Source organism: Manacus vitellinus, unplaced genomic scaffold (assembly GCF_001715985.3).
Source record: "Manacus vitellinus isolate BGI_N305 unplaced genomic scaffold, ASM171598v3 scaffold_16_pilon, whole genome shotgun sequence".
Taxonomy (NCBI): domain Eukaryota; kingdom Metazoa; phylum Chordata; class Aves; order Passeriformes; family Pipridae; genus Manacus; species Manacus vitellinus.
Window position 1 is genome coordinate 15,627,310 of NW_021939189.1, and position 25,708 is coordinate 15,653,017.

The window sequence follows — 25,708 nt, forward strand, 5'->3', positions numbered from 1 at the left end:
AGGTGAAAGTGAGGGGAAGTGTCAGCCCTGCCCTGCCCAAGGGGTCCCAGAGTCCCCTGGGCTGCAAAAGAAATGAGTGCTCCCTGTCCTCTTCTGGCCCTGGCTGGAGACACCTGTGCTGTCCCCCCAGCACTGAATGTCACTTCAAAATCCTGGCTCTGTGATCATTTCCTTCCAGCAGGAGCTCAGGGATATCATTTTGCTCATGTGCATGTTGTGAAGAGGTGTGAGCCTCTCTGGGGACAACCACAGACGATTTCCCCACCACACCTGGGTCCACTGCCCTGTTCAAGCCCCAGCCTCTGACTCCATTCACCACCTGGTTACAAAGAGGCTCCCTATGAAAATGTAACCCCATAAACTCAGCTGTCCCCATGCACAAGCATTATCCAGCACAACCCACGGTGCTCTGCGGCCAGTGCCAGAGAGACAATGCAAGGACCACCATCACCAAGGTGGTGCCCACAGTCAAGTGCTTGTCGGGGGCAAGTGGTTCCATTGCAAGAGGTGTGTTGGAGGAGAGGAAACATCCTCCTGGGAGCATTGGCTTTATGTTTCCTTGCTTTCGAGGTTAAGGCTTTCAGCAGTAGCAGCTGTCTGCACGCAGCAGGGCAGGTTTGTGTACGGAGTCCTCACACAGACAGCGGCAAAGCCACCGCTTCTTTTTCCAAGGCTTTGTAACAGGCTGCTAAGCCAGAGATCCCTGCCAGGACCTGCACAAGGGGAGAAAACCCCCACTCTTTAACTAAGAAACTGCACTTTATTTATTTAAAATGTTGTCCTACAGAGTGGTCTTTTGGAGGACTTCACACACCAGCCCTGTACACAACAGTGAGAACCCCTCAGTTCATCCACAGAGCTCGGCATGGACAGATCTGCAGCAGAGTAAGGGCTCCCTGATGTTCAGGGTTGCTGTGCTTCCCCATGACTTCATCCCCAGCGTAAGGCTGCACAGGAGTAACTCCAGGAAGAGCATTGCCTGCCATGCCACAGAGACTCCAAGTGAACCCGCCCTGATGAAGACCAGGAATATTTGCTTCCTGTGCTAATTGAGCAAAACCCAGCACAACCTTGCAGCTCCTTCTCTGTGTTTAGGTTTGATGTTTTACTTTCTACAGACTTTGAGTCCAGAGCCTGCGGCCAGAGGAGGAAGGCACAAACGCGTGGACTTCAGAAGCAGCAGCGGGTTTTCATCAGACTCCCAAGGAAGCCACACTGCACACACATGTAGGGGAGACGTGCTGCTTCTTCCACAGCAGGAAAACCCCAGCCACAAGCAGAAGAGCTGCTGCGTCCATCACACTGGAGTGATGATGGTGGGTCTGCCACATCACTGCTGCACTGATGGCCACAAGCTGTGGTTTATTCTATAGGCAAGTTCATCCCATTGGGCTAGAAGAGCAGCATCCTCCTTGCATGCTTACCCCTCAGAGCTGTGTGTGGTGTCAGCATCCCTACGTCCCAGCATCTTGTGGCTCATCATCCCTTTGATGTCCCAATAAACATCACACCCAGGCAGACTCTCCCCTCCCAAAGTGCTGAGGCACAGCAACACATGCCTCAGCACATGGAGCCCTTGATGGTCCAACCAGCTGTGTGGGGAGATATTCCTGCCCCTGGGAACCCAAAGGGGTGGACACGTGAAGCAGTCACTGCTACCAGCTTGTACAGGTGAGCCAGTCCACCAGAAAATGGTGATGTCTCTGCAGAGGTTTTGGCTGACAATTCTCTCCACTTCCACATGGAAATGCTCAGCTTTAAGTGTGCAATCAGAGGCCACACCAGATGATCCAGTGCAGAACCAAGCAACACTCTGGTTTGACCTTGCTTACCCACGTCTCACAGTGATGTATTTTTACACCAACACTTTTTCCCCTGAGGCCCCTTCCACATCTGGCTCTGCAGTCTGGCCAAGGTTTGCACCACAGCCTTGTCCTTGCCATACTACATCCATGGAGATGTGCTGGTTAGAAGAGCAGAGGTAATGCTGTGATGCATCCACCTCTCCCACATCAATTCCACAACAGGGTGGACAAGCTGGCAATGAACCCAGTGACAACATCCCACACAAGCAGCTCCAACCGTGCAGTCCTGCCTGCAAACAATGGGAACTACGGTGCCTCACCAAGGAAAAGGAGTGAGGTGCTCACAACCAGCAAGCAGGTGTTAGAAAGGGGTAACAAAGTACTTGGGATAGAAACAGATTGGAATCAGCTGAGAAATTGAGGTAGGACTTGAAATGACAACCAGCTGTGGACAATCTTGTGTTTTCACACAGTTTCTCAGCCTTACATTTTCTCACTCTTCAACAAGCAGGTGACCAGCTCACCAGTTAACCAGTTAAGGTGATAACGGAGGGTCATCTCTCTCCAGCTGGGCTCCTGCATCTGCTACTCACTCTGCTGCCCTGTGCTCCCAGGCCTCATTCATCCACCTGTAAAGAGGCCATGAATTTCATTTTGGGGATCATGGTAGTTGTCATAGGGGGTACCTTGGGCCCCTGTTTCTCCTGACCCCACTGCAGGTGGTGCCGCACACTTTGGATGAGGTGCTGGATAGCTTTTACTGTTTCTCACTACTTATCTGGGACAACAGCTGAGCACTGGCACTTGTCCTAGGGCAGAGAGAACACTCCCATGCCACTTCCAGCATTTCTGAGGTATGGGGAAGGGAAGGGAGAAATTCCTCTGCTTGCCACTGGTGCCAACTTTTCTTCCTCCTGTCCTTGCCCAGGAGGCCCCACATCTCCCTGGCCTGTGCCAGCCAGCACTGCTCTGCTGCTCTCCTCCATCCTCCATCCATTCCAGCTGCTCTTGCCTCATGCCCTTAGTCTTTCTGGTTAATTATACTGGACTGGGATTTGCAACGCTGGCTGGGAAGAGGCCACCAACCATGGGACATGGAGGAACCCTGATTTCCAAGCAAGCAGTGAGACTAGCCGACCCCACTGTCATTGCTGAGACCACTGATGGGCACGTGCAAGCTGGGTGCTGGTGTCACTGAACACTCTTCACAGGACCTCAGGTGAGTTTTCAGAGACCTCTCCAGCCACAGGCAGGTGAAAGCTTTAGGGCTGAGGTGCTGTTTTTTGTATGGATTGTCATCCAAACATCTGTAGATTTGTTGTAGTGATGGTGGGAAGGGATCTTGGGAGTCTCCCATCCAACATCCTGCGGGACTGTCACCAGCACCAGGTCAGGTTGGTCCTTCCTTGAAAATGCCTAAGGATGGAGCAACCCCACCTCTCCAAGTGTCCATCCCAAGGCTGTACCATCCAGCAGGGAAGGAATCTTCCCTAACACCCAACTCAACCTTCCTAAGCCGCCATGTGTGGCTGTTGCCTCACGTAACATCATCTGCCACTATCAAGGGAAGTGTAACTACACCATCTTTGTAACTACACCTCTAGGAGATGTAACCTGTGAGGAAACCCTCTTTCAACCTCTTTTTGGCCAGAGTAACCCAGCCCAGCTCTTTGCTGACCTCTCACCAGCCACTTCAGTGCTTCCTCACCTCCCAGTCCACATCTCTGCCCAGCGCAGAACCTGCCCAGCCATTCCTCCTGGCCCCACAGCCTCCTTTGGTGCATCGGTCCCCAAACAGCAGGGATGGCACTTGGCTGAGGCCAGGCTGAAGAGCAGCTCCCAACCCCTTCCATGGATTTGGTCCTTCTGTTGGTCAAATGCCACGTGGCTACACCAGTAAAGGACAGAGGGTGAAAGTCATGGCAGGAAAACCAGTACCTGGGACGACTGTCATTTGAGTACCGAATGACAGGATGCAAATAGCCCCATCCTGGGAGCTGTGCAGGACTTTGGGTGGCCCAGTGGGTGCAGGGCAGAGAAGCAGTGGAATTACAGGGCTCATCCAACATCACATGCCTGGAGTAGCTGCTTTGAGGACGGCAGTGAGTGCTTTCAAACTTTAATTCCTTTCCGTACATCACCGCTCGTCTTCTCCAGCTCTGCCTTCCCCCGGGAGGACGAGCTGAAGTTAACTGAGAGAGACAAGGGCTCGGAGGTGTGCGCAATGTTTGCTCAGACGCATCGGATCACTGCAAAGCTGCTTTTATGGGCATTTCGGAGCGGCTCCTGGCAGCACCGCCAGAGCCGAGCTCTGCGGACGCTCGCTGAGCCCCATGACGTGAACCCACCGAGTGGGCTCCCGACCAAAAACGGGTGAGGAGAGCTTGTGTTTAGACAATTTGAATAAAAAGATAGCGCCAAACAGAAAAGCCTGTTTGGAGCCAGGAGCGGGAACAATAAACCCAAACGCTTTCTCTGATGGGTTGCAGATGCAGCAGTGCCGGCGATCTCCCAGTGGAAAAAGCACGGCTGCATGGAGGGATTTACCACTTAGTCACCTAGGAAATGAAGACAGGACTTTAGCCTGCCCCAAAACTTGTAGTTTTTTTGCCTAGAAGATGAAATACAGAGAAGAAAAAAGGCAGTGCTCCTCTTTGCTTGTGCAGCACTGAAACAATGCACTGTTACCTCTTTAGTTTCATAATTAATGTGTCACTTGCACTGTCTGGGCATATTAATTATGAGGGAATAAACCAGGGGGAATCCTTTATAGAGAATTTGTTAATTAAAGGCCCCAGAGCCAGCCCAGCCCCATAGGGTGGCCACAAGCCTGGCTCCTGCACTCATCCTGCACTGAGCTGTTGCGCACAGGGCATTCACAGCTGGACTACTCCAAGTGCAGGGTGCAGGCTGTCTCAGCTCCAGGTCCAGGAGATGTGCCCAGGCCTAGCAGACATGGTGGAGCATCGGGGCTGTCCCTCCATGTCCATCCCCTGCAGTTTCCTCCTCCACCATTCAGTCAGGAGAGCAGCTGAAGCCACCACCACAGTACTCTCAGGGGCCAAAATTCTTCCCATAGTGCAGCTGGACTTCACCAACAACCTTGTCCACAGAGGAGCTGGGAGCTGCCCAGGTTCCTGTGGTCCCATACCAGCCATAACAGAGGGATTTTTTAGTTGGATCCATCCCACCTCACCGGAGCTACGGCAGGAGCTGATCACTGGAAAAGGTTCTCGGCTCCGCAGAGGAAGGCTCCTCCCAGCCCCACTATCGCTGCCTCCATCAGGAGCAGCTCTGCTCAGGGCCTGGCACTCAGCACTGACAGAGTGGCACCAATGGTCTCCAGACCTGTCCCAGCAGCAGGGAGGAGGCACAGCACAATGTGGCAAGTCCTGCTGGGCCACATCCTGCCCCTTCACTCCTCTGTGGTTGTTTGACTGAGGTTTTGATCAGATGCTCAGTGAGAACATCGGCTTCAATGCCCACAGGGGTGGCTGGAGCAGCAGGGACAGAATGTGGCTTGACCCAGGGCACTGAGAGATGTTCAGTGTCATTGGTGTCCCAAGCCCTTGTGTGTGGTCCTACAACTAAGACCTGGCCAAGGCCCCTCTGGGGGAAGGGGGGGCAAATCCAGGTTTGGATCCCTCAGCCAGGTGCTACCAAGTGGAGGAGCCATGTCCCAACCTGCTCACCAGAGCCACCTCTGCCCATCAATGTGGTCTCTACAGACCTCATCCTCTGCTAAATTATTTTCATACTTAAGTAACAGGCATTATGGATCACATGGAGGGCAGAAATGCTCCCAAACTTTGCCATTAATCATCTGGACAGTCAAGGAGGTGGGGGGCAGCTTCAAGCTGTGCTGTGTGATACGTCCCCAGGTCACCGCCAAAGGCACTACTCGAACTCCCCAGGGAAAGGCGTCCCATTTTCACCAAGGTTATTAATGTCCAGCCCCTCTGCACACTGGAGACCTTGTCAAACAAAACAAAAGGACGTGTTGTGGAGGAATCCTTGGCAACACAACCAACATACACATGACCTCCCGACTTGGAAAACAGATTGTCAAAAACCCAAGTGAGCAATCCTGCCACACGCAGCACAGCTCAGCTCCCCTGCCGCCCTTGCCGCCGGTGACGACCCAGGATGCACCACAGTTCCCAAAGCCTGCTGGAGCAAGCCAGGGAGCAAGAGGGGACATGTGGGACGAGCCTGGATGTGGCACTTTCTCCGTGGAAGCCACATGCTTGGAAAAGCCCCGTATCAGCTCATTTGTCGAGTCCTTCCCCAGGACACCTCCCATGGGTTCCCCTCAGGCAGCACATCTACCCTGGGGTATGTGTCCATGGGTGACTTCAAGGGTAGGGAAGAAGTCTCCTGAAGCTTCCTTCCTCCTTCCAGCTGTTCTCCAGGCACTGAGCAATGCAGAGGGCAGTCTAGGACATCTCCATTTTCAGAGCCTGCAGGATACTGCCCAGCACAGGGGAGATCCCAGCATGGATGCGGCATGGAGGAGACTTCCTGCTGACTCTAGCCTCCCATCTCCTCTGGCCAAGCAGGATCCATGCCCTCCTCCTGAAGATGACACTTCCCAGCGAAGGCTGCTCCTCACTCTGTGGATAATGACAGGGATTAGCAAGTCAGGGGAGGATGAGAGCTAAACAAAGGGTCGCCTTGCAAAAGGCTGCTCCATCCATCCTGCTTGCCTTTCAATGAAGAAGAGAAGGCAGAGGGCAGTGCCAGGGCAGGCCAGGGATGGCAGTGCAGCTCCACCATCACTCCTGCCCTCCTGTATGGGGGGTGCAAAAGCCAACACAACACATCAGCACCCTCCCAGTGCCGTCCCCACACGAGGGATGCTCAGCACAGCCAAGGTTCCTGCACCACCTACGGGGTCTTTGAGGGCTCCTTTGCTTGGCCAGAGCCCAGGATTCCCCACAGGCACAGTTAGTGGCCCATTCCCATCCCCAAGGCACCCCAGGTCTCAACCCTTGGAGTTTCCAGCCTTGGCAGGAAAACAACGCAATATATCTTCGCAATTCTCAAACCCAGCAAGGCCAGACTTGCTTAAACTGGGCTGTTTCAATGAATTGGTATATGTTGGACACCCAGAATGAAAGATTCAGCTCATGATGAAAGTTTGGCAAAGCCCTAAAAACCACAGAATACAAAGAGTGTTATCATGGGAAGCACTGGTCCTCAGGACAAGCTATAATTACTTCTGTTCTGCTTCGACCACAGGGCATAAACACTGAGGACCAACAGCACAAGGGCCCATTTTCCAGAGCTGATCCCTTCAGCTGACGGGACAAGCCTTGCTGCAAAATGCCTATGTCCCTGTGAGCGACACACTGGGCTCACACCTGCAGTCCAGGTATTTCCCCCAAAACCTTTGTGAAACACCCTTGCATCACTGACCATTGCCAGCTCAAACTTCCCTGGAAAAATTCATTTTCACTCAGGGAATACAGCCTGGAAAATTCCAGCCTTGCTGGGGAATGACAAGTGAGGGGCTGTGATGGAAACTATTTTGCAACCTTAATTATTTTACCCCAAAGGCCGGCAGCCCATAATCGCATTAGTCTCCTTGGGAACGCCTGCCCCACCAGAGCCCCTCTTGCCCTCTTATCACTCCCCCCAGGCCCCGAGAAGAGCTCCTGGGGAAGCTCAGGGGCCTGGTGAGCCCCCCGCGCACGGCCTGCCAGGCAGATCCCGGGAATGCCTGATTTATAGTGTTATGCCTCATTCTGTTTACGCCAGGCGAGTTATTTAAAATGAGGAGAGCGAGAGGAGCCCGGGTTTTGTTTAAAAGTCCGGCGAGGAGATTTGCCTTAAATAGTCAAGAGCTGAGGCTGGAGGGGAGGCCGCCCGGCAGCACGGACCTCCAGGGTGGGAGCAGAGCTGGCACCCACGGGGGGAGCTGACTGGCTGCAGGAGAGGTGGCAGGAGCCTCCCGTTTAACCCTGGGGAGTTAAACCATTCCGCAGGATTGCTCGCAGCCCTGGCTTTGTGTTGCCTGTGGCACCGGAGACACAGTTCACCTCCACACATGAAACAGTGTCAAAGGAGCAGCAGCACTAGTCCTGCAGGCCAGCGTTCACTCTGAACCCTAATGATGGCAATCCAAAAAGCTGCTCCACGGCCAGAATTGGTGCACCCCCCTAAAGGAAGCAGTGCGCAGCCTGGCACAGCCCCAGCTTGGAACCCCCCGAGCGGCCCCCATCAGCCCTCGAGGCCTCCTCCTCCTCCTCAGGGGCAAGGCTCAACGTGAGGCCACGCTGGTGGAAGGGCCTCCCTCAGGGGCCGACACAAGCTTGGTTTGCTCACTGCTGAGCACAAATCTGATTGCTCTCTATAAATACATCCGGGGTCAACACCAGACACAGGGAAGAGCTATTTAAACTCAAGGGGGATGCTGGCAAAAACAAAAGGCTATATATAAACTTTCCATGAGCAATGCCAGGATAGAAGGAAGGTTTTAACTCCTGGAGCAGAGAGGTGGAGAAAGAGCCCCCCAAGGAGTGGGGTGAGGCAGTGGGATGGAGTCAGACATGTTTCTGTGTGTCCCCAGGGTTGGCAATCCCAGTTTCTCTCCATCGCCTGTGACCAAGACACAGTAAAACCAGCTGAGGGGGCAGCAACTGGCCTTGGCACTGCAGCGAGAGCTCCCAACCCCAACCCAGGCAGGACAGCAAGGGGCAAGAAGCTCTTCAGATATTTTTCCATTTTCTTGACTTATTTGGTCAAAACTGCTGATGGATTAATCAGAATAATGAGTAACTCGGGTACCTCGAAGCACTCAGCAGCAAGGGTCGACCGCTGAAAGGCTGAGCTGCTGTGCCAAGCCTGGCACCCTTTGCTATTCCCCACATCACTGCTAATGCCTGTGTCCCCCATAATCCCTGTTCCTCTTGCTCATCCCTGCATCCCACAGTCCTGCACCCACTGTTAGCACATGCGTCACCTGCTAATCCCTAATCCTGGCAACCTTGCCCATCCCTGAACCTCGCTGATCCCTGCACCCCAAGGAGCCCTGCTGTCTGCTCCCAATGTCCCCGTTGGATTCACCTGCCAGAACTTTGAACAGTGCTCATGGAAACAGCATGGGGAAGAAACACAATGTTTGCGAGGTGTTATGGAGACAGCAAGGAGGAGGAGGAGAAGGGGCAGCATGGTGGGGCAGGCTGGTGTCACAGCCCCAGCAAGCAGGCAGGCTTGTGGGGACACCAACCTGCCTTTTTTGGAGCTTATCTCAGAGAGATCTGAGCCCAGGACATCACCAGCCCAAGCAGAACCATTTGCAGGGAGGAGGATGAAATATTCAGAGAGGTTTAGAGCAATTCGGTGTCTCCAGCGGAGCACACTGATGAATATTTCAGAGGAACGGGCACCCGAAGGAGGGCTGGGAGCTGGCTGAGCACTCCACCAAACAGCCACCCTGTCCCTGCAGTGGCATGCACTGGCAGGGATGCTGCCAGGGATCGGCTGGAAGCAGCTTGTTGGGTCAGTGACTGAGGAGGACACCTCTTCTGCAGGTGTCCCATGTCTTCCCACTCTCCTCCCAGGGGTGACAGAAGTAAGGGCTCATTCCCATGCACATATCCACCACGGCCATCCATCAGCTATCCTGTGACACTGCAAAGGAGCTTCCTGGCAAGAGCCAAGGCAGACCCCATCTTCCCAGTTCCTCCCAGCTCACCTCCATCTCGCTCATCCCCTCCAAGCAGCGTGGTCTCTGTGCTCTCACACTGTCACCCACATGTTGGGCTCACTGTAGGGGGAAGGTGACAATGGTTGGTACAGAGGACATTCATGCTGTCATGGAAAACCCCTCCCTCTGCACCAATTCACATGATCTGGTCCTTTCCAGGCTGTAAGAGGAGGGATCTGACCACTTGGACAGTGAAGTGTAGACTCAAGCATGAGGCCCATAAACACTTCTCACCCTAAATTAAAGCAGAGCTGCCCACATTTGCCATACTCCCAAATCCCCGAAGCCACAGACCTACCAGCACTGGTATTGCAACAACCAGGACAGTGTGGGGAGTCACGTCCTGAGCAAAAAGTTCAGGTCTGAGCTGAGAAAGCCTCTGGGGCAGAGAAAAGGCTGCAGGGTTTGAGAAAAGGCTGCATGGATCCACTCAGGGATCCATGGGCACCCTGCTGTCCCCAATCCAACATGGAGCTGCAAGTCACCATTCGACATGTGCCCTCTTGGCTACCAGCACAGTCAGCACAGGGCTGGACCCCAGCATGCTGGGAAGGGGCTTTAATTCCTGCTACATCCCCTGGGAGTGGCAGCAGTGGGTCTGGGAGCTGGCAGAGCAGGGATGTGGCTGGCTGAGGGAAACTTTGGGGTAGCAGGAGGGAAGGCGGCGCGGCTGTCGGCACTGCTGCCACTGCCGCCACAGGCGGCCCAGCTGGCGCTGGGGCCACATTCCCCAGGGACAGATAAAAGCTACCATAAAAGGGGAGACCTGTCACTGGGGTTGGCCTGGCTTCTCTCAGCACAGCAGGGAGAGCAGAGCACCACTCAGAGAGCAGTGCCGGGAGCTGAGGGCCACCTTATCGGCAGCGTGCCATGGCCCCAGCACTCAGGGATTGCTGAGCGATGCCAGAGAAGGCACCAACCCACCAGGCACCTCCGAGCTGCCTTGGCCCTGTCCCCTCTGTGATGGAAACCTGCAGCTGTATGCCTGTCTGGAGCTGTCACATCCCATCAGGCTCCACTGGCCACAGAGCCCCCGGTCTGCACACTGTCCTCCCACCATGGCAGCCGTTAGGTGGGAAGCCAGGATGGCTTCTGGACAAGTCCAGGGTTTCCAGGGTACAGCCTGCACCTGGTTCCCTCCATCACCTTCACACAACCAGGGGAGGGGGAGCTCAGGCTAAGGGCAGGCAGAAGAGAGCAGCCCCCTTCAAAAGAGCAAGAAACGAGACCCTCAGCACTGCCAGCGCAGAGCAGGGGCCCGGCTCCGGCAGGAGCTGTGGGGGGGCTGCTGACTGCAGCAGCTTCTGCTTACGATGGGCAAAACGCTCAAGATCCATGAGCAGGAAGAAGCTCTTTTGGAGTGAACTGCAAAATATTGTCTTTGCACAGCTAAACTCCCCTGCCTGCGTCTTCTCCTTGAAGCCTCAGCAGCTCTCAGGGAGAAGGTTCCTTCCTGCTCACCCCTCCACGAAGGGCAGTTTCCCTCCCCGCAGTCAATTAGTGAGCCGGGGTCAGGGGTCAAGGGGCTTCCTGAGTTCACAGCGCTGATCCTTAGACCTCTGCCGAGTGGAGCCAGCATCAAGTGGTACATACAGGGCAGCCCCCATGGTCATCCTGGGACACCCTGGGGACAATCAAGTTGTGTGTGTCCTCCGAGGTGTCCAAATTTCCCTCTTCATCAACAACCGCCACGTCCCCTCTGTGCCTGGCTCTCTGCTCCATTCCTCCCAAGACCTGACAGCCTCCAGCTGCCAGCCCGGCCCCCACGCATCTCTCCGCAGAGCCATCATGGCCTCATCCCACCACTGGCAGGTTTGCAGGGCTGGAGGAGGAGCCCACGTCTCTCCAGCTCTGTCTCCACACCACCACACTAACACAGGCAGCCCCACTCCATGCCAGCCCCATCGCCAGCCCCCCACAGCCACCTCCCTCTCCTCCATGGGCCGTGCTGCGGCGGGCTGGTGGCCACTATCAAATATTGATGGAACTGCGTGGTAAATAAGCATTATGAATTTATGACTTGCTGAATTAAACAGGCCCCGGCTCGGGCCGGCTGCCGTTCAGCGAGGCGGAAGGAACAGCGGTGTTGCTGGCACATGAGCGGCAAAAGCTCGGCCCCACAGCCGACCACATTCAAACCCAAGCCCAGGTTTCAGGAATACCCAGAGCCCTACAGCCCCAGGGAGTTTGCACCAAGGCTCCTTCTCCTCCTGCAAATCCCTCACTGCCCTCTGAATTTCAGCTCTTCCCAAGGCAGCTGACAGTGCAAACTTCCCCCTCCACGGAGCTGCAGTACCTCGGAGCAGAGAGAAGGGAGTGAATCAAGGTTTGGGTTCACCAGTTTAAACAATAGCGAGTCCAGCGCTACGGTTACGTGACTAACCAGGTTAATTAATAACATGGTGACAGGAAAGAAGCACAAAGTGAGTCTGCTCGGCACAAAGGGGCTGGCAGAAACCCACCTGTGAAAACCTCAGGCAGCAGGAAGGAAAGATGCCTGGCTCTCTTGGAAGAGTCTGGTTTGCCACAGCTGATCCAACATGCTGAGTGCAAGGTGAATCACAGAATTCCAGAATGGTTTGGGTTGGAAGGGACTTTAAAGCCCATCTCATTCTAACCCCCTGTCATGGGCAGGGACACCTTCCACTAGACCCGGTTGCTCAGATCCCCATCCAACCTGGCCTTGAACGCTTCCAGGGATGGGGAAGTGTGAGAGGGAGGCACAGCTTGACATCCAAGTCTGGCTGCCTTTCTGGAAGATGTTTGGGTGTCCTTGTGAATATCTTCAGGAGAAGGGAGATGAAGGGACAGGATGGTGGGAAAAGAGATGGCATAAGCACTGCAACAGCAAGACATCACCTGACCTGGGCCAGGGAGGTAAATGCCAAAGGAAAATCCAGGTGATGAATGGGATTTCCAGGACTGACACGAGAGGGAGCCCAGGAAAACAAAAAAGCAGTGAGAAAGGCTCCCTGCCAGCACCATTTCCCAAGGGAGCACCATGCAGGGCTGCTCCTGTGTGAGGATCACAGAATGGTCTGGGTTGGAAGGGATCGCAAAGATCATCTTGCTCCACCTCCCTGCCATGGGCAGGGACACCTTCCACGAGACCAGGTCATTCCAAGCTCCATCCAGCCTGGCCTTGGATCAAGTCCAGAGATGGAAACATTGCCCATGTAAATACGGCCCTTCACAGCTCCCTCCCACACTGCAGGTTGGCCACTCAGTGAGGCCTGGGATGTTGCTGGTACCATGTCCCCTGTGAGGTGGCAGCATGGTGTCACCAAGCCTAGCTGGTCCCCCTGCTCAGCAGATGGGACCCCCACCCTCACTGTTAACAAAGCAAATGACCTCCTCAGGGTCCCGTTGGTGTGCCAGGCTGGGGCTGGCTCCTGGCACTGGGCACACCCTCCTCCAAGAAGAAGCACTGCCAGGCCCTGGCAGGACATCACAAAGTACCCTGCACTTGGGTGACCTGCTTCCCAAATCAGCCCTGGTTATTTGTCTTCTCCAAGCTCCTTTTCCTCGAACAATAACTGAGCCACCAAGGAGGATTGGCAAAGGGGTTAGGCTGGCTGGGGCTGCACAGGTCAACACTCCCCACTTCCCACCCCATATTCCTGTCCCCATGGGGTGTCCAGGGCTTTACCACCTGATGACAGCAGGAGCCACAGCCACCCCTGGCACGCTTGGCTCATCACACAGCAGGCAGAGCCAGCTGGGCTCTTTCAGCACCACTAAATTTATCCCTGAAGACCCTCTCCTTGGTACAATCAGTTCCCATCGCCGGGTGATGCTTCGCTCCCACCCCCGCAGTTCCCCCACTGACCCCCCTTCCTCCTCCACCAGGACAGGACGTTCCCACGTGGTCACACATGAGCCGGCTGGCTGGGAGCAGCCGCATTCACACGGGACAGCAGCAGGGCTGGACCCCCTGAGGATGCTCCAGTCTGGCCTCCCCCAGCCCCTCATTACCAGGGAAGAGCCTGTGGGCTTCAGCCCAGCCCGGGGGGGAACCTTGCTGTGCCCACCACAAGCCAAACCCTTGGACCACCATCAGCTCTTCTCCCCAGCCAGGCCAGGTGTCTCAAGCTGAGAATGGGTCCGGTGGGTCTGAGCCCTGCTCACACCAAGAAGAGGGGAAAACCAAACATGGGATAAGCCCTCTCCACAGGAAGCCCAGCAGGGTCCTGGCATCACCTCACACTCTCCCTGCACCAGCACCACAGAGGTTTTGAGGTGCCAAGGAGGGGCAGTGACCATGACAAACGCCATGGCATATGTTCATGTGCCAGACCTGGGGATGACTCTGGGAGCTTAAGCCACATCGTTCCCTCCCCACTGATGACAGCTGGGAGAGGCCAGACGATGAGCAGATTCCAGCTCCCTTGCTGGATCCACACCCAGAGAAGCCCAGGGAGCTTGAACACTAATTTATTGAGCTTCCGAGGCTACATAAAAAGCTTATTCCTGCATGGCTACACTATTAAAATCAGAGATACTGCTGACCGTGCGTTTGTCCAGCAAAGAGAGTCCCGAGAGCTCGAAATCCCGGCCGGCACGTTAACAGGATGCAATGCTCGGGGTTCCTCCTACTGGAAAGCGCAGCTGGAGCTCGGGAGAAAAACGCTCGTTGTGAAAGAGTGACCCCAACCGTCGCGATGGAAGGAAACGTCTGCTGGAGAGCTCAGCTGGGAACCTCGGCTGGGAAGCTCTGCTGCCGCTCAGCCCTGCGACGCCAGTCGGCGAGAGCCGAAATCTGCAGGGCAACGTGTGAAACCACTGCGGGGAGACACGAGACAGGAACAAAAGTTACAGGGTATCGCAGGGAACTCAGCTCCGTGTCCTTCTCCAGCAGCAGTTCTTTGGGGGGGGAGTGAAGGAGGCTCGTGAGAACCTGGTTTGGCATTAAAACACTGGAAAATACATTTGAGTCCCCAAGATCCAGGTGTTAGGAGGTGGGATTTAAATGCATCGAGCTCTCTGTTTTCACTGCCAGCGGCACTGAGACATGGTGCTGTTCCTGGCATCCTCTTCCTGGGACCAGGAACCCTCCTGGTCCATGGAGGTTACCTGTGCCCCTGTAAGACCACAGGAAGATCATGCAGGAGTTGATATAAACCTCATAAAATAGAGGAAAATGCAGTGACTAGTGGGAATGTAGGGGACAGAGAACCAAGTCACTATTTTTTCAACATCATCAATAGAAATTTCTACATAATAACTCTGTCTGCATCTTGCCTTTGCCTCCCCACTCTTTTGCTACTCCTTTTGGCTTCAAAGCAATCCCAGACTCCTGTCCCAAATAAACCACAATCCCCACATGCATCCAGCCCCACTGCAAGAGACTGAGCTGGAAATGCAAGGAGCAAACAGCTGGAAGATGGTGCCTGAGCTAAATATCCCATAAAACCCCCACAGGGCTGTTGGTGAAAGCGGGCCAAGTAAGGCTGCACTCGGGGACAAGGACAGGGCACTGCTGTGCTCACATTCCCGTGGCTCTTCCGGCAGGATGATGGCCCCAGCAAGTCTTGGGAGAGATCTGGAGGACAAGGAACTCCAAAACATAGCCCTTTTGGATCAACTGAAAGGAAAACTTGGCAAATAGTTTTAAAAATGCTTAAAAAAAAATGCTGTCAGAGCTAAAAGTGACACTTTAATAATTCCCTAGCTCTCAGAGGTTTCAGTGTTCCAAGGAAGCTCCTCACTCAATAAAAAGGAAGAAAATGCTAAAAGGCACATGAGGCATTTCAGCTGGTCCGTATAACCTGCCTCCCTGTCCCCCAGTTTCCCTCAGCACCTGGAGACGGGGGGGTACAGTGGGGCAGTGATGGTTGGGGAGGGAATGGGGTGAAGGGAGTGCTGGGCACCCACACTTTGGTGAGAGGCACTTGGGGGGCGATGGCAGGAACATGGTGTCGCTTGGCGAGGGGCCACGAGCCTGAGTTGGTGGCACATGTACCCCGTGTACCCTGCGCACCCCGTGTACCCTGCACCGCGTGTACCCTGCGTACCCACGTCCCCTGCACCGCGTGTACCCTGCACCGCGTGTACCCTGCGTACCCCACGTCCCCCAGCCCCTCGCGGCGTTCCAGAGGAGCAGAGGCAGCGTGCCGGGGCGAGGCGCTTGGCTCTCACGGAGGCTCAGCCTCCTGTCCTCGGGCCGGTTCCCATGACCCGCTGCACTTCCTGTGGCTGGATGGCTCCGGGACGTGGTGGCGGAAGCGCTGCGATCCCGGTGGAAGGAGAGGCCAAGAGCCAGCCCAGCCTGGGAACAGCCTCCGTGCGGAGTTCCCCACGGCCGTGACACCCAGGGTGGGATCCGCTCGCGGCCAGGAACTGCTGTGCCTCCTCCAACAGGTCTGTGGGTGTCTCAGGAGAGCAGCTTCCGCGACACTCGGTCCCGAGGGATTTCGGCTCCGTGTCCAGCACAAGTCTGTGCCCCGAGCAGAGCTGTTACACAACAGTTTGTAAAACGACCAGGGTCGGCTCCAGCCAAAAACCATATCCCCTCACTCCTGAAGGGCCGGCTGAGGGGGGCACTCTGTCAGTGCTGCCAGCCTTGCACTGGTTCCCATCCCTTCTTCCAGAGCTGTGCAGGAGGAGGCAGGAAGCAGGGGGGCTTCCTGGTCAGGGTCAGCCCTTGCACACTGGGCACCAGAGCTCTCAGGTACGTTCCACACCATTCATCACACACACACCGAGGCAGAGATATTCAAAACCTCAAATCCGAAGGATCCAAGTGCCAGCCTCCCTTCGAGAGGCTTCACAAGTCCCCTCCTCAGGACATCCTACCAGCTACTATGGTCTTCAGTGAGGTTTCCAACAGGTGTAGCATCTTTATCCATGCCCCAAACCCATAGGTGAGATCCAACATCATGTTACACCCAGCTTCTGGTGCTGAATTTTGGAATGCCCTCCATGCAGGCGGCTCAGGAAGCTTTTTATCAGTGTTGCAGAGCAGCTCATAGATCCCTGACTCTGCTGTTTGATGGGCATGTTCTCAAGTTTCTTCTTGCAAATCATTTAGACCTTCCCTGAGCTTGAGATCACTTGAAGGTTGTAACTAGAGCCCAAGGAACAGGAGACTCCCCCTGCACATAATGACAACAGTGTTCCAGACCAGCATGTTTGGGTATCCTGAAGGAGAGAAGTCTCTGGAAATCTGTTTAGCCATAGGGTCTTGAAGACAAAGGCATTTAGTTTCCTCTTCTTGGTGGGCAAAGCACCAGGACGAATCCAGCTGGAATCACCTGCAACACAAAGGTGTTTCTGTTCCAAAAGGAGGCCCTTTTCCTGTCCCCCCTTGTTTCTTTCCTCTCTCCATTCTTTGTACAAAGCTGTGTTCAAATAACACTTCCTATATTCTATAGATTTGAAACAGGAAAGGATTGTAAGTTTATATCAAAGGAAGGAATTTAGCATATTGTAAATAATGCATCATTTGGAAAACTATCTGTTAGATCACAAAGCACAAATTCAAGGAGACAAGCACCTACATACAAAGACATTAATGATAAAACTACCCAGAGGACAATTTTAACAGTATTTGGATAATATAAAGGAGCAACCTAAGGGTTAGCAGTGCCCTGGCTTGTGGTGAACATGCTGCAGCTGCTGACAAGAGCCAGGAGCCGCGTGTGGGCTCCCAGGCCACAGCAGGGCAGGCAGCTCTGCGGAAAAATTTTCTTCCATCAGCCCTTTGCCTCTGTTCACAAATGATCTGGAGGGTGAACATCCAGCCAGCCTCTGCAGGGAGCCCCCAGCAATTTCACTGAGCCTGCAAATTCCTGCAGGGCCGCGAAAACTGGAACTTTATGAATCCGGCTGCACCGGAACAGAAACGCGCCCAGCAGACACCCCACATGCCCAGAGAGCCACGGGAGAGAAGAACCCAAGCACACAGGTTTGGGGTTTTTGCAGCCAGTGCATCCTCAAGCCCCCTTGGCAAAGTCCATGTGACATGGAAGGGGACAGAATCAGGATGAGGTTCTAGAAACATGTGGATCCCAGACCTGGACTGAACGCTCACTGGAGTGATCCAGTGCAGTGAAACAGGCCCAGACACATTATCATGGGAGGGTAGAATTGAGAAAAACAAAATTATTAAAGCAAAAGGAGGGAGGTGTTTTGCCTGGACAGGTCCTCAAGCTTCTCAGCTCTTTGTTTCCAACGGCTGCACCGCCAGCACAGGAGGTGTCAGCAGACAAGAGCTCAGCAGCCGGGGGCAAATCCTTGGCCCAAGCCACTGGTGCTGCTGTGCAGCATCCCTGAGACTGGTCACGAGCCCCTTTGGAGGATGGGACCAACCCCCTGGTGTTGGACCCATAAGACCTACTCCTAGGCTCAGTCTGCTTAAAGCTGTGATGTGAAAATGAGGGGAGAGCCAGACTTACAAGGGGAGAGCCAGGCTTACGGTGCTGCTGGTGTCACCTCACCAGGGCAGAGCTTTGGGACAGCACTTTAAGGACTTCAGATTTTCAGATTTGGGACTTCCAAGATTTCCTATTTTATGGTACAGCCCTAGGTTAAGACAAATGACACAAAACAAGCTCCTCCAAGACAGTTCTGAGTTCTTGCCATGTGACATTTTTAAGAAGCCTTGCTCAGGTACCACAAAATGTTCTGGGAAGATGCAACACTTTAATTTTCCAATGGCCCTTGCAGTGTGCAGTCACTCATGGTCTTAACAACGCAGCTCCAAGAGGCCTTTTGGATTTTTGGCTGGAGTAGCAGTGGCTCCCAACATCACCGACACACCACTCAGCCTTTTCCACAAGCCATCTCCATTCATAGGAGCATATCCCAAAGCACCAAAACCAGACAGCAAACCAGCTTCTGCCAAGTCCTGCTGTGCAGAGGCAGCACACAGGCCCCATTCTGGTTAAGTTCAGGCAGCTCCATCAGAAACACCCCCAGCTCCATCCATCCCACCTTCCCACAGCACCTACAAGGAGCCAAGATAAGACCTATTTTTCTCCAGGGATAAGCAGTGGAGCTGCTGTTCCCAGCTCACACGTGGGTAACTGCAGAGAAGTGAACAACGCCTGGTATGGAATGAACAGGGAGCAGGGATGTGCCAGGAAAGATGAGCTCATTGTAAAAATAATTGAAAGAGCTTTTAAAAAAACGAATAGAAAGCCCTGGCTGCATTCAGATGTGCAAAATCCAGCAGCAAGGCAACTCCCCACCACCCGAGGCCTTTCCTGTATGCTCCTTTTCACCAATTTGTCCTTGATTTTTCCCCTTTTTGTCTCTGTGCCACAAGCCATTGCTGCACTGAGTACCCTGGAGTGTCTCCTACTCGACGAGCAGCCAAGGAAAAGAGCTTGGGGCACAGAGCAGCAGGGATGACGCAGAGGAGCTACAGGCACTGGAAGGGAATCACACAAGTATTACTTTTGGCTGAGGAAGAGGTGACCTCTGGAGTGAACCCTGGCTCCTGCAGGTGCTCCTTGCTGCCAGCTCGGCTGACACAGGCCGGAGCTGGGAGCCACATGCCTCAAACTCACACCTACACGTTCCCAGGAAAGCTGTAGGCCATGGATTACTTTTTCCATCACACCCCATTCCATCACACCCCATTCCTTGGTTCTGTTGTGCCAGATCACCATGGGTGGAGGGATTGCCTTTTCCCAGTGCTTGCTGGTAAAAACCCTGCTGGCCTCTCCGGAGCAACTCATCCCAACACTGGTGCTTGGAGGGACAGCCAGGGACTCTCCCTGGCATGTTTTCTGCAGTGGCAGATCCCAGCAGAGCCCTCTCCAAAGGTGTTGGCACTGGCACACAGCACCCTCCAGGAGCACAGCCCTGGTTACACAAGCCCATGACAGACCCTCTCATGCTGGGCCACCACATCACATCACCAGCTCATCCCCCTGACACCATCCAGCTCCTCAGCCCATCCAACACCCCCAGATTCGTGCCACAGGGGAACACCTTCCCTTGGTGCTGACACACATCCCACTGGCATAAGGAGGGGCGACACCTCCTCATGGCACAGCAGAGGGAATTCATCCCTTGCCACGATTTCTATGTTCTGCCCATTCCCTGGTTCCGGGCCTTGGAACACGCCGGTTATCACAGCGTTCTGAAACAAGACGTTCCCTGACCTGCTTTTCCCTCATCACTAATTCACACCGAGCAGGTTTCAGCTCAGCTCATGCATGAACTCCACGCTGGCACCGCTTAATGGCTAAAGAACGAATTCTGACAAAGCTCATTAAAAAAGCAAGCCACTGATGTCAGCAACGTGCCTTCAATCTGACCCCCAGCTCCAGGCAGGTCTGCCAAGGAATCAACTCATCCTGTTGGAAATATAAAGGGAAAGCAGAAAACTATTGCCATGGCCTGGAAGGAACCTCGTTTGTTGTTACAGATGTGAAGCAGATCAAAGACACGGGTGAGTGACACCAACCAATTCAACTGCTCAAACAATTAAAATCCACCTTGGAGATGGGCACTCAAGACACAGTTCCAGCCGCACAGATGGGCCAGCTTTAGGGAATTTATCCACAGCTCACCTCAAAACACAGGGAGCCAAAATCCCAGGAAAACTCCTGGTACTGCTGAGGCTATAACAGACACAGACGTGTCAGCACAGGAAGACAGAGCTGGCAGCAGGGCTGGGAGGACTGAGGTATGAAAACAAAATTCCTTGGCAGTGTTCATTTTTGTTTTTCCCTTAGGAAAACAAGATCCTCACGTCAAAAAAAAAAAAAAAAGCAAAAAAAGCAGTCACAGAAGGGGGATGAAAAGGTGCTGACGAAAACATAATTCCATCCCTGGATACATGTCCAGCCCTAGAAAGTTCTGAATGACACATTTCTAATGATGTTTTTAAATAACTACAGGGTATTAATTACATTTAAAGCTACCAACCCTTTTCCCTCTTTGTCTGGAAACCTCTGGAAGTGTTTTCCATTAGGCAACACTTCTAAGCACAGCCAGCTATGCAGTGCTGCTGCAGGTACCGAGGAACTGCGTCAGCAATACATGGTACCCACCACACACCCCCCAACCTCCACTCCCACAAGGAGGGCACGGCCAAGGGACAAGTGTGTGGTAATCCCTGGGGAACAGGCACAGAGAAGGGCTGCATCCCACCGCTTCCCTGGTACAACTTCCCCCTGCAGCGCTGTAGTTTCCCTTATCTGAGCGACTGCATCATGGCGAGGTCAGCGAGAGCCCCTGTGACTGCACGGCCACGGAGCTGTCGAGCGGGTGAACCCGCTCCAGGAGCTTCCTCACTAACAAGGAGATCCAGGACTGCAGCCAAAGAAGAGCACAGAGTGAATGTTGGAGGGACAGCCCATCCCACAGGGACCCCACTTGCCTCCGTGGCCCTGAATACCTGGGCAGTGTCTCTGCTGTTAGCCCTGTGCGCAACAAGGCTATGACTGAGTGATCAACTTCCCGTCACCTTAGCCTTGCCTCTCTCCCACCTAAGAGCTTCCATCCCAACATCAGGCAGTTCTGAGAGGCTGGAGCCACCTGCCCAGCCTCAGCCCAGGAGCAGCACGGAACTGCCACTGTCCAGCCGTGCCCAGAATATCCCACAGCAGCTTCGTGCAGGGAATGGCCTCGCATGGCCAAGAAAGGCAAAAAAAGGAGCCCGCTGGCCTCTGCTAGCAGCAGCACCACATGAACAGTGACACCACAGCCCAGCTGTCAGGCCCAGCCTCCTGTGATGGCTCTGCCACCCCAAAACTGCAGTGTAAGGGCACATCTTGATTCTGGAACCCCAGGCAGGGCAGGAACGATGAGCCCATTGTTCCCAGTAGGATTCTCTGTGTTCCCTCCTCCCTGCCTGGGGGACATTGAGGCACAGAGCAAGTGACATGATGGGCTTGGCACCCAGACAGGGGCTACTAGCGATGCCCCTGTGGCTTCCAGCCCCATGGCTACCAGGACACCTCTCAGAGCACCCACCCCCCACCCCAAAAGAGGCTCATGGGCACAGACACCCAAACCAGCAGCACCTCAGCAAAGTGTTTGAGAGCCATGAGCAGCACCAGAGACCTCGTGCTTCGCACACTCTCCTCCTCAGCACAGATGGGGACACAGAGTGACACGCAATAAAAAACACAAACCCTTCCCGGGGGGATACAAAAATAATACCACGAACATTCCAGCTTCCCGAACAACAATCGCCTGAGAAGCCGGCACTGTGGGAAAGTCTCAGTTTGCTTTTCCTGGGCATTATAAATAGAACCACGGCTGCAAGCAGGGCTGGAAATGCGAAGGAAGGGGGGAAAAGCCATTTAATGGGCTCTGTTTGAACTCAGGTCCTGGCTGGTGTCCAGCTCTCTGCAGAACAGCTGGTCCCTTCCTGCCGAGTGAAGGGCAGCGCTGGGAACCGGGAAGCCCAGGCCCAGGGCTGCCTGTGGGATCCCAGGGTCCATGAACCCACCAGGGCATTGCACCCCAGGCTGCTGCAGGTGCCACTCAGGAGCTCTGGCATGGGGCAGGGCTGAGGTTGCCCAGGTGGGTCAGTGTGAGGTTCTCCAGGACTTCAGCCCTCAGGGCTGGCATCCACAGGGTCTCCCAGAGCTTCTCTTCCAAAGAGCTTCCCGATCCCTGACCCTATGTGAAGGCTCAGCACCCACCAAGCCCTGCAGGACTGAACCTCACAGTTTCCTCACTCTGCCTGGTTCTCCAGGAGCCTCACCTTTGGCTGCGTGACTGCTGCTGCCTTTCTCTTATGGATACACTGCTCACCAAGAGTCCCTGCAGAGCCCTGCCATGGGCAGCTCCACATCATGTTATCCATGTATTCATTCCTTACTCCAGCTCCTACTCATCCAGATTATGAGCTTTTGGCATCCCAGGTCACATTTAAGCACCAGCCCCATACTTTAAGCAGGATATAGAATGGAATGGGTTGGGCTGGAAGAGACTTTAAAGCTCATCTCATTCCAACCCCCTGCCATGAGCAGGGACACCTTCCACTAGACCAGGCTGCTCCAAGGCCCATCCAGCCTGGTCTTGAACATCTCCTGGGATGGGGCAGCCACATTCTGTGGGCAACCTGGGCCAGGGCTCACCACTCTCACAGGGAAGGATCTCCCTGCCCAATCTCTCACCTCAGCGCCAATGGCTTGTTCCGTGTGGCACCACCAACACTCGGCTGTTCAGTCCTCGGCCCTGATGCTCCCAAACCTCTTCTCCCATAACCTCGGCTCCAGTTCCCACCCGGGGCCTTGTCACTTCCCACAGCCCAGGCGGCCGGCCCTGCTCCCACCCCTGGGTTTGCTGCCAGCCCCGGGGCCTAGGGACTACGTGAGACCTGCCCCGGGGGGGGGCTGAGGGGAGCCGAGATGCTGAAGGGAGAACCGGTCCCTGAGGAGAAACCGGATTCTGAGGGGAGAATCTGGAGCCTCGGGCGCGCGCCCCTCGCCCCCTCAGGAGACGCGCGAGGCGTGCGCGCCGGGGGGCGGTGACATCACGGCGGGGGGGTGGCCGGGGCGCGCGCGCCTTGTTTGGGGCGGTGGGTTTCCAGGCTGCCGCGCCGCCGGCGGGCGGGCGAGGGGCGGGGCCGGGCGCGCGCGGCGCGGGAGGGCGGGCCGGGCGCTGACGGGGGCGTGTCGGCGCGCGGGCCCCGCGGTCAGTCCGGAGCGCGGAGCGGAGCGGGGCAGCAGCCGGGCACCAGCGCGGACCAGCCCGAGCCGCAGCCGACCGGAGCCGAGCCCAGGATGATAAAACACCCAGGACAGGTGCGCGGCGCCTGTCCTATCGCCCCGCAGCGCGGCGGGTGGCGGGCGGGCCTGGGGCGCGGGCAGGGCGCTGAGGCGGTGGGGAGGCCGCGGACGGCGGGGAGGCCGCTCCGCCTTTACGCGATTAAAATCCCCACTGAGGCGTCGCTTCCCCGTGAAGGAGCCCCCCGAGGGTGGATCTGGGCTCACCGCGGCCTGAACACCTCTCGCCGACCGGTCCTGGCGCTCCCTCCCCGCACCCCCCGCACCTCTTCCTGCCTGCGGGAAGGTGGCTTTTTCCAGGCAGGTTGGGGATCAGCAGGCACCAACTTGCAGGATCTGTGTATTTTTCTCAGCTGACCGATTTTATCTCGTGTGTCTGTTCCTTGTTTAGAGTCCCCAGAGTGTCATTTCCTGCGCCTCTGTCGCCGATAAGAGCCCAGAGGATGCGCACGGAGCAGCCCCGGTTCTTGGCTGCTGCCTTTGTGGGAGATGCTTGACCTGTGCTGTGGTCATCAGATGGTTATTTGCAATTTGCTCCTCAGATCCTGGATATGTGTCTTGCAATAATAATATATTGTTATTATTGTGGGCCAAGTGCAGCTGCATCTCCATAGCCCGTTTTGGAAAGGGGCAGAAAGGAAAACAAACAAAAGAACGTCATTTCTCCAGTGTCAGGGGAGCTCTTTGGATCCTTCCTTCTGGTCTAAGTGTTCAAAACAATTAAAACCCCTAAAACACAGGAAAGTGTGGGGATTTCAGCCCCCGAGGTGCTGGTCCCGGCGTGGCTCCGCGTGCGAGGATCGCTAAGGAGCCGTGACGGAGTTCCCAAGTTGCTGAGGTCTCCTTTGCGCTTCCCAGGGACAGGGCACGGGGTTGGGATCGCTGGGAGCTTAGGGAGTTAAAATTACACTCGCGGGATGAGAGTGTAACCCCGGCTTCCAGCTCCCCTTTCCCATTTCGGGCAGGGCTCAGCTGAGCCACTTTTGCTGAGGAGTTTCTCCAGGGAAAGGTCTTAATCTCAACCAAGCTGTGGGAAAGCTTCTTCAAGGAGGAGAGAGGTCAGAAGGGAGCACAAGCCTAATTTTTAAGCTACAAACAGGCCTGAGGGAGCAGGGTTGCAGTGGGCTGTTGGTGCACGGATGCATGGAGGAATCAGACGTTTTGGGTGTTTGCGTGAACTTTTTCCCAGGAGCTGGAGAAAGCAAAACCTCTTTTAGTCTGTGCCCCAAATACACCCTGAGGGTGCTGCTCTTGGGACCCTAATTTTGGAAAGGGATAATGGTGACGTGCAGGGATCCTAATTTTGGAGGGATAGTGGTGGTGTGCAGGTCTGGGCAGTGCCACAGGCAGGGCTCGGTGGCTGAAGGGGGCTTGTGTTTTGACTTCTGCATGTGTCAGAGGAAGCGAAACTGGGAAGTGTCTTGAGCTGCTTTGCATGAAAACTACTGCCTCTCTGTTTGATGTATTTTTTTTTTCCCACAACTCCACTTCATTATCCAGCTTCTCCATGCCTTGGCTGCAAGTTGGAGAGAGCTATCAATAGTACATTGTTGGCTGGGGGGTGAGGGAGGAGGGAAGGGAATAACAAAGCTGCCAACAGCTTTCTGGGGGTGGGGACGGTACAAAGTGCTTTGTCATCCTCTCCACAGCTACTACTACTGAACACACACTGGCCCATTGATAGCCCCGGGCACACCGGGGGAGCACAAAACACCCGGCTTCTCTGGCTTCCACCTCGAACATCTTCTGGTGTATTTAAGTAGCCTGTTCTCCAAGAGGTCCCTGCTCTAAGCCATGGCACATGGGAACCCTGCGCCAGAGCCCAGCCTAGCGAACCTGGAGGAAGAAACAAGTGGAGGAAGAATATTTGTGTTTCCTGTAGAAAGATGGTTTTGGTAGGAGGTGGGAAGCCGAGATCCTTGGGGGATTCTGCCTGTGTTGTAACTGCGTTTGTGAGTTTTGTTTTTGGCATTCAGGAATGCCAGGTTTTAGTAGCTGCTTTGCAGCCTGCACAGGCAGGTTACAAGGCCAGGTTGGACAGGGCTTGTAACCTTGTTGCTCCTTGTTGGACAGGAGCAAACTGGTCCGGTGGAAGGTGTCCATGGCAGGGGCTGGAAGTGGACATGCTTTAAGGTCTCTCCCAGCCTGAACCAGTCTGTGATCCCCAGCGGTTCAGGTGGTTCTGACAGTGCAGCTCCATACTTGGTGTTTGGATATTTAAGCCTGTCTGCCTCGTGGAGAGGGATTAGAGTGGAAAAACACTGTATTGGGAACAGCTCAAGTGAGAAGTTTCAGGACAGACAGTGAGTTGTCAGTACAGCTGCAAAGTTTATCCACTTTAGCCTCGTTCCTGGCCCTGTGCTCATGAAAACCCTCCCTCACCCCTTTGTTTTGGTGTTGCTTCTACAGCTTTGCTCTGGTGTGTTCCATAACGTTCCACTGGGGAAGGACTGGTTTCCCCTGCATGGCTTTTGCAGACTGTGTTAGAGGAACAC

General features: G+C 54.8%; 1 protein-coding gene across 1 annotated transcript in view; it reads right to left on the bottom strand.

Moving 5' to 3' along the window:
- The window catches only part of RBPMS2 (RNA binding protein, mRNA processing factor 2), a 51,890-nt gene extending 26,574 nt beyond the window's left edge, over positions 1-25,316 (bottom strand). The window contains exons 1-2 of the mRNA XM_029958805.1: positions 25,265-25,316; positions 22,602-22,645 (exon numbers count right to left, since the gene is read on the bottom strand). Coding sequence (XP_029814665.1) covers positions 22,602-22,645; positions 25,265-25,316 — 96 coding nt within the window. The remainder of the gene's footprint in view (positions 1-22,601; positions 22,646-25,264) is intronic.
- Between the last annotated feature and the right edge of the window lie 392 nt (positions 25,317-25,708).